Below are 14,979 nucleotides of genomic sequence, written 5' to 3' on the forward strand. Positions count from 1 at the left end.
TGTCTCCACTCTTCCTTTGCCCCCATCTCTCTATTCCTCTCCCTCGCTCTCCCCCTGCCTTTCTCTTCCTCTCACACTCATCCCCCCCCCTCTCACACACACACTCTCCCCTCTCTCCCTATCACATTATCTCATGCTATCTCTCCCCATCTCTCTTTCATACTCTCTCCGTCTACCTCTCTCTGGCACCATACTTTTCTGACATTATCGTAGCAATACATTTCACAGAACTCAGAATTTTGCCTCAGGTCTTAATCAACCCTTGTGCAAACCCTGATATGGTTTGACCCAAGGAGGACTGCTCTGAAATGACAAACAAACTTTATTACACACACCCTTCATATTTTGCTTGTAAAGTATTATTAGCGAGTTTTTGCAATTGCAATGGGGACAGATTCTAAAACATTGATAAATCTATGGAAAGTGCCATCAAATCACAAAATGAACAGCTTAATGGTCTTTGTCAAAAAGTGGTAAACCAAACAGCAAATCATCCTAAGATTCGGAGCTGATAATAATTGCAAATATGTTGTTTGTTCAGACTCAGAGTCCAGGATGACACTGCTGTTCTTTATTCAACGATTTTCGACAAAGGCTGCATTGTCATGAAGGGCTATTGACAAAAGATTCTTAGCGTTCCAGAGAGTATCTGTGTAGTGGTTACGAAAACTCTGTATCACTAGCCTGAATAAGAACAATCAGCTACACAATACTTACATGTTACACTTTAATGTATAAGAATTGCATTTATATACTACATAATTACAATTTATGTATTTATTGTGTACATATTGTAAAAAAAAGAGCGACTTTAAGAACGACTGATAATCCTTTCTTGTGGTAAAAGGCATACACCATAACGTCCATCAGTGATGGGTTGGCGTAAGAAAAGATCACCAGTCGTTATAAAGTCGCTCTTAACTTACAAACAGCTTTATGAAACACCCCCTGGTATATTTTCATGATAAGCAGGTGACTATAAAGAAACAAGCCTTTGTCATAGACTCATTAAAAATAAATTTGAATGATATAGATAGATTCAAGCATAATTTGATGACAACCTGTCTATAAAAATCACATATTTTGTTTTCCATCGAATACCAATTTATTCTCTCCTTTATACATACATTGTACAGTTCTAACATTTAGAAACTTCATTGAGATAGGCATGAAAATGACTTGATTTGAAGAAAAAAATGTATATCATTAAAGGCAAGAAAAAAAATGTTATTCTTTTTGGAAAAAGAGCCCAGTTCAGTTGAAACTACATATAGTCTACAAGCACAGACTCACATTTGACATTTTTACCAATTATACCATGTCTACAGTGAAGACTAACTAATCTGCCTGTGTAGAGGCAGCCACAGTTCATAGTGACTCTAGTCTCCATAATTCAGACTCTGTATTATGCACTTAATGAATTGCAAGAAAACAAAGGTCTGTGCCTGAAGACTATACAATGTGTGTTAAAGATCCGCAGGTAGTATTTGCCATTTATGGAGTCATCTTCCTGAAGCCATTTCATAAGCTCTTTCTCACGTTACGTGAGATCTTTATTAACGAAAAATTTCAGTTGTGGAACGATTTCAATAAAATAACCACCCAAGTGGTTTTATGCATGAATAAAAAATATGAGCCAAATGGCTCTGAGGAAAAAATGTGTAATAACTATTAAAGAAATGAGCAAAATAAGCACGGAATTCCATAAAATGTCAGGTATTTTTCCAAGCAATATTAATACATTTACACTAACCCACATATGCCTTTTTGCGTTAGTGATCATCAGAATTATCAGTTTTCAGCTAAGATTTCATGATTTAACAAGGATGAGTTTATTTTAATGTACCAGATCTAGATCTATAACAATTTGGTGGCAATTAACCTTGATTTTAAAGACTTTCTCATGAAATAATGGTTTGCTGCCACTACTTTACTTTACCTTTAATATATTGTATAGCTGGAAAGGTAGGCTTCTAATGACAGTAAATGTTGGCAGCCCGTGTAAAGCCTGCATAGGGCCTACAGGATGTGCAATTTCTCAGTCATATTTATTACATCAACTGCATGCAAAAACTCATCTTGTGATTCCAACAATACAGCTCCGACAACAAGAATACCCATCTTACTAGAGTCACGACTGATCCCATCAACCACAACTATGGAAAACCAGCAATGCCAACATTGAGAATGCATGTTTGTTCAAAATGTTTTTTAGATAAGACGTATACTCATACATTCATTGTTCACTTGACAATGCACTATGTTCTGTTTGTTATAAACAAAGAATGTTGGGAAAATTTCCTGTATGAAAAATTATGACAATTGTGGATTTCCATATAGTTGAGGTCAATCAGTTCAATTACAACTCTTGTACGACAGGACACTGGTATCTGATATACTATAGTTCTTCTTCCATTCATTCAATCCTCCATAATGGTCAAATCTAGTAAGGCCGCAACACCTGACAGTCCTGCAGCAGGAACTGGGGCCCGTTGCAGAAAGAGTTGCAATCGATCGCAACTCTAAAAATCATGCGCAACTTGATTTTCAACCAATCAACAGCGCGCATTTGGGACTTGCGTTTGTTTTTTGACTTGCGTTTAAACGCAACTCTTTCTGCAACAGGCCTCTGATGACATAAGATCTTGTTTCCTTGCATGTTCTATTTTAAGGGGCTTTCACAATTGCTTGTGCGATCGTTTGCAATCATTTAGTCACAATATATGTTGCGTGGAATCGCAACGGTTGTATGCAGTCTCAACACCAATTGTGAAAGGGGCTTTAAGCAGATCGTTGTATTATGATCACGATCTCCAGGTGTACAGTTCATCTAATTGCCAAAGACAAGGTATGCATGGGTGGCTCTTCTTCTGTAGAAGTTGATGTAATAAGACCTTGATTCTTTGCATGATCTCACTGAAGCAGATGCGTACCATCATAGTATTACGATCACAATCCCCAGTGACAGTTCACCTTGTCGCAGGGTCTACATGTAGATCCTTAACTGTTTGGCTTGAGGAATTGATGAAGATCTTGGTTCCTTGCATGTTCTTAATACTGAAGCGGATGCGTACAATTATTGTATTATGAACACGATCCCCAGCGACAGTTCACCATGTTGCAGAGTACAAGGTCTACATCCTTGATTGTTCGGCTATAGGAGTTGATGCTATAAGATCTTGATTCCTTGCATATTCTGATTAAGGTTCTGAATGACTTTATTCTGACGTTTCTCCTCATCCTTGAACACTTGCTGGTTGGCTTTCTTTTCTACCCTCCTTTCCTAAAGAGACAAAGAAAGGAAAGGAAGAAGAACAAAGAAAGAGAGATGGCTATAAAACACTAATTCTTAAATTTCTATCAAACCTTAATATCATTTTATTATCAACTTAGTTTACATGCAGTTAGAATTGATTATAAAAATGCAGCATTGATTGAAGATACATCAAGGAAAAAAAAATGAAAAAGAAGAGAGTGGGAGAAGAAGAGGGTAAGTGAGATTGAGAAAAGGAGGAGAGATAATGTAAGAGGTAGAGAAAACTAAAGCCCTGTTGACACTTGCACGCATTGTAGTTTCCGCATAGTTTGTGCCTAGACATAGAATCATTTGTGCCAATGCAGGGACTAGTTTTGCCAGTTGCGGATAGGTTCGTGGCATTTGTCAGCCATTCATAAACTGCGCAACGTAGCCATACCAGTGCAAGGTGTTGAAATATAAATTTTGTGGTGCAAAAAATAGAAGGCACATCCCCCTGAGAAGTGGCAGTTCACGACAGGATCGCACATACTTTGCGCATGCGTTAAGCATGCTGTACACATAGTTTGCTAATGTTACTCGCGAAATTGTGCGCGAAGACCACATGATCAGTGTAAGTGGTTCTAATCAACGAACGTAGAGGGCATCAACACCAGATCGTTGAAATATCTAAATTTGCGCTTCATACATCACAAAATAAGGTGTATAGAATATTTGCCGAAAGCATGCAAGGACATTGCATGAACAATGCGAGAATTATACGCAAGCAACGCGGAAACAAATTGCAACTATGTTGCGAATGTGTCGGACAATGCGTGAACTGATACAGACAAGTCGTGGCATAAAATGTCCCGCTCTGGCACGCATCAATGCGCCGCAGAGTGGGTACCAAATGCATGCATGTGTAAAACCGGGCATTATTCTGCAAGCAGAGATGTCTGGTTTTTGGAATTCGCATAATGCATAAATTCAGAGTCTGAACTAGTGAGAATAGATTCACTATGAACTGTGGCTGTCTCTCAGAGAGTCTGGATTCTAGTCTTCACTCTCGACATAACATAATTCATTAAAGTGTCAAACACGAGTGTATGCTAAAACTCACCTTTCTCGCTAGTTTTACAGCTTGCTTTCTTTCTTTCTTTTCCTCCGCAGATTCCTTTACTCCTTTCACTCTTCTCGTCGTCACAACAGGTAGACGGTTTTCTTCAAATTCCTCCCTCTCGAGCTGTTTCTTTGTTGGACCATGCGAGGGCAGTACATGAAGGGGCATACCTGATTTCTGAGATAACTTGATTTGATTTTTCTCATCCAAATTGCTTTCCTGTTTCAAAGAAAAAAAAAGAAAACACATCGTTGATTTCCCTGTCATACATTGAGAATTAATGATAATAATACTTCGCTCTTGCATGGCGCATATCACATTTTCATCCAACGTCCCTATGTACCTCCTAAAGATTTCCAATATCATTACCCTAACTTTAACCTAATAAACATTTTGAGGAATTAATTTTAGAATGAAGAAGACTCAACAAATTACACCTGAATTATTTAGAACGTAAACAAACGTGCAAACGTGCCACTAATCAATTCTTTTTCCACATACTATGTATGTTACAACTACATTCACCAGCAGTGAAAACAAATGATTCATATAAGCCACAGACCTCTTGAAAGTGTCTACATAACTTTGATTTTGTTTCTTCTTGTGTGGTTTATTTTTTGCCCACATGAACAATATTGAATACTACACACATCAAAGCTCCAGAATTTTTAAGAGACATTTGGAATACAAGCCAATATTTTTATACTAACCTGCTGCCTTTTCTTCTTTTGTTTGAGTGGTTCTTTGATAGTGGTTGGATGATTGTACAGAGTTGAGTATGTACTTAATATCGATTCACAATCCCATTCTTCCTTCTTGTCCTCAATGTACACATTGATTTTCTCTTCTTTCTCCTCTTCCTCCTCGTCGTCCTCCTCTTCATCACATTCCTTATGGTGCTCGCTCTTCGGTGTCTCCATTTCATTCATTGTTCTGTTATAATATTATATGATAATAATGATAATATAATGAATGCAATACTAGTAGTAGTAATAGGCAATAGTAGTACTAGTAGTAGTAGTAGTAGTTGTAGTAGTTGTAGTAGTAGTAGAAGCAGAAGTACATGTAGTAGGAGGAGTAGTAGTAGTAGCAGCAGCAGTAGCAGTAGTAGCAGTATAGTAGCAGTCCTAGTGGTAGTAGTAGTAGTAGTAGTAGTAGTAGTAGTAGTAGCAGCAGCAGTAGTAATAGTAGTAGTAGGAGTAGTAGTAGTAGTAGTAGTAGTAGTAGTAGAAGCAATAGTATTAGTAGTAGTAGTAGTGGTAGTGGTAGTAGTAGTAGTAGTAGTAGCAGTAGTAGCAGTAGAAGCAGCAGCAGCAGCAGTAGTAGTAGTAGTAGTAGTAGTAGTAGTAGTAGTAGTAGTAGTAGTAGTAGCAGTAGTAGCAGTAGTAATAGTAGTAGGAGTAGTAGTAGTAGTAGTAGTAGTAGTAGTAGTAGTAGTAGTAGTAGTAGTAGTAGTAGTAGTAGTAGCAGTAGTAGTAGTAGTAGTAGTAGTAGTAGTAGTACTAGGAGTAGTAGTAGTAGTAGTAGTAGTAGTACTGTAGTAGTAGTAGTAGTGGTGGTAGTATTAGTAGTAGTAGTAGTAGTAGTAGTAGTAGTAGTAGTAGTAGTAGTAGTAGTAGTAGTAGTAGTAGTTGTTGTACTAGTAGTAGCAGTAGCAGTCATCGCAGCACCAATATTAGTAGGAGTAGTAGTACCATTTCATCATAATGATAAAGTAAAAACAAAATTAATTTACCTGAATTTAGTGTCTTCTTCAAAAGCTTTCATAGCTTGTTGTAGAACCAGACTTTCTTCTTGCATGTGACCTTCTATCTCATCCTGATCCAAGGCACCTATCTCCATATCGTCATACTCCTCATAGATCTAGGGAAAAAAATCAAATATTTCACATGAAATTTATTTCAAATATTGTTGAACTGACCTCAAGAGAATAAGAATTGCATATATACCTTTAGATATATACCCCCAAAAACCATTCAGATCATTGCCACTCCTACTTGCACACTTGAGACAAGTTTGAAGTTGATTTGTCAAAGTTTGCTTTAGTTTTCATGGAACAATGTCAGAATAACTGGCCGACCCAGAAATATGATGCCCCAAGCAACCAATTACATTGGGAGGAGATATCAAAATGAATATTATAGGGTCTTTTAGGGGTACATTTAAAAACAAGTATTTAGGTCTGCTTGACATCACTGTGCAATATCACAGCATATTGCACGATGCACTGAAATGTGATAAATTCCCCATAGGCTTATGTACAAAACCTGTCATGCAATATTATGCCATATCGTACAGCCTATTGAATACTGCTAATTAAATAAACTAATTACATAAAGATGGCTCTTCTTCATGGGTTACCAGAAAATTTCCATTCATTGGGGCCAATCTTGCAATAAATTTTTGATTTAGTGTTATATTTTGTAACTCTGGAATATACCTGGGCCCCGTCTTACAAAGAGTTACGATTGATCCAATCAATCATAACTCTACGGAAATCCATCAGTGTCATAATTTTATCTACGGGAAATGTGCACAATGTCCTTTGTAAACAAAGAGAAGTACAGTGAATTTTCAAGACATCGATGAATGCATGAATATACATCATAGCTAAAAAATGTTTTGAAAGAACATGCATAATAGATGTTTGACATTGCTGGCCGTCCCGCAACTCTTTGTAAAACGGGGCTCTGGTATTAAATTCTGAGCCATCCAATACAAAATAATTACCTACCTTCTCAAATCTGTCATCAAGCAGAGTCAATCCTTCATTTCTCTTGATAACTGATGATGTGAGTGAGTAGTTGGTAAATCTAGATTTAGTTTCTTCTGACGCAAAAGATCGCTGGTCCATGTCATCATCAAGATCATCGCTGTCATAGTCCTCTCCACTCTCCTCTTCCTCGTCTTCATCATCATCATCATCATCGTCACTGTACTCATCTCCAGATCTAATTTACAGTTAAATAGGAAAAGAAATCATCAAAAAACATGGCAATAATCGACATATCACTTTTGATGATTATTAAATTATCATTGAATCATTAGTAAATATTATTGATATTTGATCTAAAGTAAAACGGGAATGTCACATTTATTAAAGAAATAAGCTATAAACTGTTCGTATTTTTATCCTTTTCCTCTTATGCCATTCACTTCAAGAGACAATACTCTTTTTGCAGTTTCATCTTATTCAACACACGGCCCAATCATCTCAAACAATTTTTCTTCAACGTACGATCCATTCTAAACTTTGCTGTACTTCATCAAGAACTATGTCATCTATGATGAAGCTCTGATGAAGCATACCACCCCACAAGTGAAAGTTAACCAAAAGCAAAAGAGGACATTTTCTCATAACGGCAATATATTGCAAACTTACCCTGTAATTGGTTTGTTACCCTGCGCAAACATCATAAAGTCATCATCGAGTTCATTGTCGGGATCATCAAAATCGAAGTCATCGTCCATGGCAGCAACGATATCAGGGTCGAGATCAAGTCTTGGACCTGAACAAAATAAGATTAAAAGGTAATTAACGGATATTAAACAAAATGTATTTTCCCATGTTCCCACAAGATAAAAAGGGCCAGTGATAGGGTCATTTGATGGGAGAGCAAAAGAATATAAATGTGACATTTTTATCGTCTGAAGGAAAAAATAGGGGCATCACACACGATTAATTCAACAACCCGGCCGTTTCTTTCAATTATCTTTCTTCATTTTCACCCACTTTTTCCTCCTTTTATGTTGTAAATCACTTGAATAATCATGCGGGGAGAGCAGTCCCCCCCCACCTCCCTCATGGCGTCTTCCCTGGGCTGGATATTGCAGGCGATCATGTTCTTCGCCCACGGTGAAAGTAAATATAAAGTATACCCGAGATCGGTGCTGCTCTATTGAGGAGTCCTATGTCTTCTTCTTGCTCAGATTGAAACACAGCAGCTGGGAGTTGAAGCTTGGGTTTCTGAATAAAGAGAGAGATATCGTTTTGTATTCAGTTGGTGTACGAGCAACTGGTCTGCCTCTCAGATGGTCAAACATTGCATGGGCTTAACCCATCAGGGGGGCGTTTCACAAAGATTTAAGCATGACTTAAGTCGCACTTAAATGCTGACGCGTACATAATGTGCAACGCGCGATCTTATTGATAGACATGCAGTAGTGCGCATCCTGACACGATCTGACCAATGCGGTCAAGCCTTTCATATCGTGCGCAACTTGGTAATCATGTGCAACTCTAAGTCATACTTAATCTTTGTGAAACAGGTCGTCTACTATCAGTTGGTCCAATGCCCACTTAGTGTAAACGTCATTCAAAAATTCTGAGATGGTCATCCACTTCATCTACTACTTCTATTGCACATGGTAAAAAAAATGAAAACTTGGTCTATTCAACTTCAACTAACCATTTAGTGGATATTAGATGAAAGAGGTGTGCCTTAATTGGATAATAGACAAAGTGGTGAATGAGCTAAATTATAAGAACTGGTTGGAGACAAACCAGGAAAAGACATTGTGGGATGCGACCACATGGAAAGTAGACAAAGCCTGTGTAGACCAATCGACAATTAAAGCAGAGCTGCCAACCTGAAAAAGAACACTTCAGTATTTTCAAATTTCAAGGCTGAAAATCAGTATTTTGGTGAGGAAATTAGTATTTTCACAGGAATAACATAGGACAACACATAAACTGAAACTTTAGAAATCAGTATTTTGCATGAAACCATCAGTATTCTTCTCTATTTTCAGTACTAAACACGGAAAATTAGTACTACTTGGCAGCCCTGTTAAACGGATGATCTGGGCTGAAAATATTTATATCTCAATAAATAGAATAAAATACACACAAAATGCTGAAAATTTCATCACATCGGATTACAAATAACAAAGTTTTTTAATTTTAAATTTGATGAATATTGTGTGAAAATAGTTATATGCACATCGTCATGAATATTCATTAGGTGGGCTGATGATGTCACATCCCCACTTTTTCTTCTTTCTTATGTAATTACATGGAATCATATACGTTTCATTTTTATGCATGTGTAAATGATGTGTCTCCGTTTTGATGAAATAAGTGGCGGCAATAAATAACTAATGCACTTGATCAGATGTCAATCCAATTTTGTTAGTTTTTTGGTAGAAAAATTTTGAATAAACCTAATTTTGTATAATAAAATACAAAAGAACAAGTGGGAATATGACATCATCAGCCCACATGCCTGGAACTGTTTCACCAGAATAATGCAATTCTTTAAAATTCAATAACTTTGTTATTTATCATCCGATTTTGATCAAATTTTCAGCAGTTTGCTCTGTGAATTTTACTCTATTTATTGAGATAAAAAAATATTTCCAACCTCGACCATCCCTTTAATACCAAGATTACTTTGCGTACATGAACAGATTTGGTGATAAATTGGTTCATCTGTCACTCTCCATATAATATTTTATACGAAACAGGCATTTTGTTACCAATAAAAGGGTTAAATCATTTATTAATTTAGATTCTTCGTCTACAAATTTTATCAAAGTTTTGGGTTCCAATTCAATGTTCACTTTAAACAATGGCAATCAAGATAAATATTACAGGATAATCGCAAATTACCAACATCAAAATGTATCATATAATCCGCACAATAGCAATTTTTGGACGCATAGGTTTATATCATATAACGAACTAGAACAATTCAAATCAATTTTAGGGAAATAAGGAAGGATGGGTTTAAGGGATTAACTCACATCAGACATGTCTTCCACTTCAAAATGAACATTCTTCTTTGGTTTAGATGACGTTGCTGGATGCTGACTAAGCTCCCATGAAAGATCCTGAGCGTTTGGTTCACGAAGATGCTGCATGTAATCATAATCATCTTCATAGTAGATCCCAAACTTATGTTGTTCTTCAAAATGGTCTTGCTTACCCTGCAAAAAAAAAAACAGCATTATGAATACACTTGAGTATGTAAACACTGTACATCAACCTTCTTCAAATCATAGCAAATTTTGACTTCAGATTGTACAAAGAATCATGTACTATTTACCTCTTGCAAGTCGTATTTGCCCGAGCTGAACATTATTTTGTGGTTACGTCTTAGAGTTACGTCTTAGGTAGCTTTACATTGTAAATCTATGCAGAATTTATCTCCATAGTCACAGATTTTTTGGACTGATGGGAAGTTAACATAAATTGGAGAAATGTGGTTGGGAAACATTCTTTACACAACCCACAATATGTGCACACAACTGAAAACTAAAAACCTTTTAAAAGATTACCAGAGAGAAAAATGTAGTTTTGACCCCCCCCCAAAAAAAAAAGATAAATAATAATAAAAATAATAAACACATGTACATTAATAAATAGTATTATGAGAAAACGGAAAGTGGGGATATAAAATCACCAGTCCACCTAATGCATATTCATGCCAATGTGCATATAACTGTTTTCTCTCACTAAATATTGCTTTATTTTTTAATTCAATATCTTCCTTATTTTTATCAGAGTTAGATGAAATTTTCAGCATTTTGCTTTGTGAATATTAAAGATATAATCATTTTGAGCACAAAGTTCCCCTTTACCATTATTGCTAAATATCATTATATTATCAAAATTATTATTAACATACCTGTTTAGGAGTATCCACTTGATGCAAAACAAACTTGGAACTCTCATCATCAGCTTGAAGAGGGTCCCGTTGACTCCTATGAACTAAACTGAATGTCACTGCATTCTTCTTGTCTATAAACTTCTTCTTCTTTCCAGGCTAGAATGTCAAAACAATAGTAAAATTAGAGCAGCAATATTCATCAATTGCATTTAGAAAAATTCTGAGCCTCGTGACATAAAACTTAGAGATTGATCATAGGGCTAGTTTAAAGATAAATACCAGTTGTGGTATCATTCTTGAAATTAATTCAAACAGAATCCAATAAAATAACAGCCCACATGTTTGTATTACTAAAAAAATATGTGCCAATTGGCTCTGGAAAAAAAATTGTAATTGCTGAAAAATGAGCAAAATAAACATGGAATTTCATAAAATGTTGGGTATTTTTCCAAGCAATAGTAATACACATACATTGTCCCACAAATGCCATTTTGTGTTAGTTATTGTCAGAATGATTGGTTATCAGCTAAGATTTCATGGTTTTACACAGATAAGTTTATTTCAAAAGTAGAGGCGCTGGTCAGGGACTGTCTCAGCTTTCAAAAATTTCCCCACACAAGAAATCTAGGAAAGTTTATTCACCTGTCAAGTGCGGATACCAATCAAGTGCACTTTTCAATGTTAACATATCGGCCCATATTAGTAGTAGACCACGGTCCACCCATGGGTTCAATTCATCTCGCATGCGAAGGATTCATATGCACCAGGGGAGCGTTTCATGAAAGGACTTGTCGGACGTTTTATGTGACAAGTCACATAATATCCGACAGTTACCATAGTAACAGTGCCTCTCAGCCAATCAAAATCTAGGAAAGATGTCAGATCTGACAACTTGTCAGACAAAAATGTTGATGAAATGCTGCCCTGGTGCACGCAAATTTTCATACCCTTTTTGTTCAAAATAACGTATCATTACATTATAGCTAAGATTTCAAATTGTGCTATGGCACTTAGCGAACCATATGGATCATTTGTTGACTTCTCTTTGCTCTTTTTTTTTATAAAAAAAAAATTCTTGATCTTCATGCAGATGCCTCTTGATCAGCGTAGATATAAATTTTTGCCTAAAGAGGGCGCGCGATATTATTCATAAGCCTGTTTATTTACAGTTCTGCAGCTTGTACTGCTAGCTGCATTCTGGGCGCCCAGCATTATTTTCTTGCTCGTTCAGTCCACTTTCATCATCATCTTGTCAAGAGATGGCGTACTTTACCTACAAGTATATACACGAGATGCAACCTGTTTATTATTTTGTACATTTTCCTATTCTGCGCCGACGACTTAAATCGAGACTGTTCGATAGGAAAAATTCGCATTTCAATTGTTGTTTGCGTGATTTCCACCGCAGTATTCAGACGGAAAGACAGAGTATCTTGGCTGAAATTTGGAGGTAAGCATTAAAAATTCATTTTTACAAATAATGTTGAATAAATTTATAATATTAAGTAAGGTGATTGATGTAAATTACGTATAGGATAATGTTGTTACTTTTTGGCATGTTTTATTCCGACATTCGTATGATGAATGAAAACGTCAAAATGCACTATGTAATCACATGCGTTGTGCGAGGTTAGTATAGCTAACCTTGCATGCTTGTGTGAGTGACCACGGTCAAACTCTGTGCTAAAACTATGGGAGCCAAAAGGTAAAAAACTATGTTTATATTGTATATTTCTTATGTTTACTATTTTGTTTCATTTTTATTTCATAACGAAGAAAAATAATAATAAAATAATAAAAAAATGTCGGAAACAAATTTGTATCTCATTTACATGATTTAGCCTTTACTTTTAGCCCTTTACTTTTAGCCCATGATTTAGCCTTTACTTTTAGCCCTTTACTTTTAGATCTAGCCCTTATAATAAGGGCTAGATCTTTAGAAGGAAAGTAGAATAGAAATCTCAGCAAATTCAGGGGGGGGTTTGCGGTACACGCGCATGATGCAATCCCTGGCTCCGTGAAGAGTAAGCACACATTAGTAAAAGATTTTTAATCAAGGAGCCTCCTGGCTAAGCCAACTCTGCTGGCATCTAGAAAAGGCAGAATTTGGAATTGGAAAGCCAAGGCCAAGCTTGCATTACTGTTTTGGGTTTTTCTACAAATCCTCATCATAAAAGATAGGCAGTGTATACAGCCACACGCGTGTGTCTTTACCATCCAGCCACACGCGTGTGGTTATATCCAGAACACCTATCTGTGGATACCGCCACACGCCGCCAGTAATAACAGTAAAACACGAATGTAGGTATGACCGTCTATATCACGATCAAAATAACCTCATTTCTTCATTAAATTCTTACATTCTAAACCCCTTTGATATCCTTAGATCGTTTCAATTTCATTCTCACCGTCTTCTCTCCTTGCTTTTCTTGTCTTGTTACAAACGGTCGTCTGTTTAACAGCAAATTCTCTTTTTCTACTTGTGTCGATTCTGGCTTCCTTCGCGGTGGCAGACCCATACAGCGTTAGCGCAGCGCAGTAGCTCCGATACACAGTTTGGGTTTCGTACGTACGCACGTACGCGCACATAGCCTAGAGTCAGTAGAGAATCGACACAAGTGTAAAAAGTGTGGAAATTTGCTATTTAACAGGCGGCCTTTTGTAACAAGACAAGGAAAGAAGACGGTGAGAATGAAATTGAAACGATTTAAAGAAATCAAAGGGGTTTAGAATGTAAGAATTTAATGAAGAAATGAGGTTATTTTGATCGTGATATAGACGGTCAGACCTACATACGTGTTTTACTGTTATTACTGGCGGCGTGTGGCGGTATCCACAGATAGGTGTTCTGGATATAACCACACGCGTGTGGCTGGATGGTAAAGACACACGCGTGTGGCTGTATACACTGCCTAAACGATATATGATCCACATCCTTTGTATTTCTAGTTTTCCTCATATCAAACATGCAAAATCTGGTTGAAATAATGTGCTTTTGGAAAATTTTACTTTTCCGCGAATTTAGGTCAAATAACAAGATTTTCCATGCCATGGATGCCTTCACTCTCGGGTTTTATCTTCAGACACGAATGTCAATTAATGGGACCGAAGTAATACTCGAGAAGAACATGCACATCTTCTGTGAATTTAAAACACCAATTTAGCAACCTCAACTAAATATCTAAATCTAATAATATCGAAAATACTACAAAGATGATCTAAAATGCGTAATTTTAGTGAAAACGATTTGTTCAACTTACCATGATTGCGTTTTTTAGGTTTTTGACGTCGCGTTTATATTTCAGAAAAAGTTGCACGAGCTTCTCTAAGATTCATTATGGTATTCATGAGGGGAAAAGGGAAAATGTGAGAAGGTCAAGGACCGATTGCACCAAAGGGTCTTTGCAAGAACCGTCTTCCGTGTTGCCCATTCATTATGATGCGCCATGTGAAACGCATTTTAAATGAATAACCTACAAACATATTTATTCATCCGTTTAAGTAAACAAAATCTTTATTCATAAAATGATGTGATACATCATAAAATCGTATACAAATTGATTTAAATGCTAGCTAACGATTTTTTGTTTATCATTCATTTCAGAAATATCCCGCGTACAGCTTATCATTAAAGATGGGCGACCCCGGTGGGCGACACCAAGGAAAATAAAATTTTCGTGGGCGCCACGAAAGACGGCCCTTGGAAAGACCCTTTCATGCAATCGGCCCCATATGTCCCTCGAGATCATATCTCTTATCTTATCTGAGTCTGAAATTAAATTCATTAAACAAGATATTAAAATTTTGTTGTTAAAAATGATGCTACTCAATGAACACTGAAAGTCTACAATCTCCATTAAATTTTATTTTTAAAATTCTAATTGGAATCTTAATCTTCTCCTCCCCTCCTCCTTCTCCTCCTCCTCCTTCTTCTTCTTCTTCTTTTCTTCTCCTTCTTCTTCTTCTTCCTCTTGGAAAAATAGAAGGGAGGGGAAAAGAGGAAAGGAAAA

The 14,979-nt window shown here is 36.6% G+C and overlaps 1 protein-coding gene across 1 annotated transcript; it reads right to left on the bottom strand.

Moving 5' to 3' along the window:
* Window positions 1-2,630: 2,630 nt before the first annotated feature.
* LOC121430854 (protein LTV1 homolog) lies at window positions 2,631-14,330 on the bottom strand. The gene is made up of 10 exons (XM_041628278.1): window positions 14,230-14,330; window positions 10,988-11,125; window positions 10,104-10,286; window positions 8,238-8,325; window positions 7,741-7,867; window positions 7,093-7,309; window positions 6,094-6,221; window positions 5,069-5,291; window positions 4,359-4,577; window positions 2,631-3,283 (listed from the first exon to the last, which is right to left on the bottom strand). Exons 1-10 carry the CDS (start codon window positions 14,230-14,232, stop codon window positions 3,170-3,172), a joined length of 1,440 nt encoding a protein of 479 aa, XP_041484212.1. The 5' UTR covers window positions 14,233-14,330; the 3' UTR covers window positions 2,631-3,169.
* Window positions 14,331-14,979: the final 649 nt, after the last annotated feature.

Source organism: Lytechinus variegatus, chromosome 17 (genome assembly GCF_018143015.1).
Source record: "Lytechinus variegatus isolate NC3 chromosome 17, Lvar_3.0, whole genome shotgun sequence".
NCBI lineage: Eukaryota > Metazoa > Echinodermata > Echinoidea > Temnopleuroida > Toxopneustidae > Lytechinus > Lytechinus variegatus.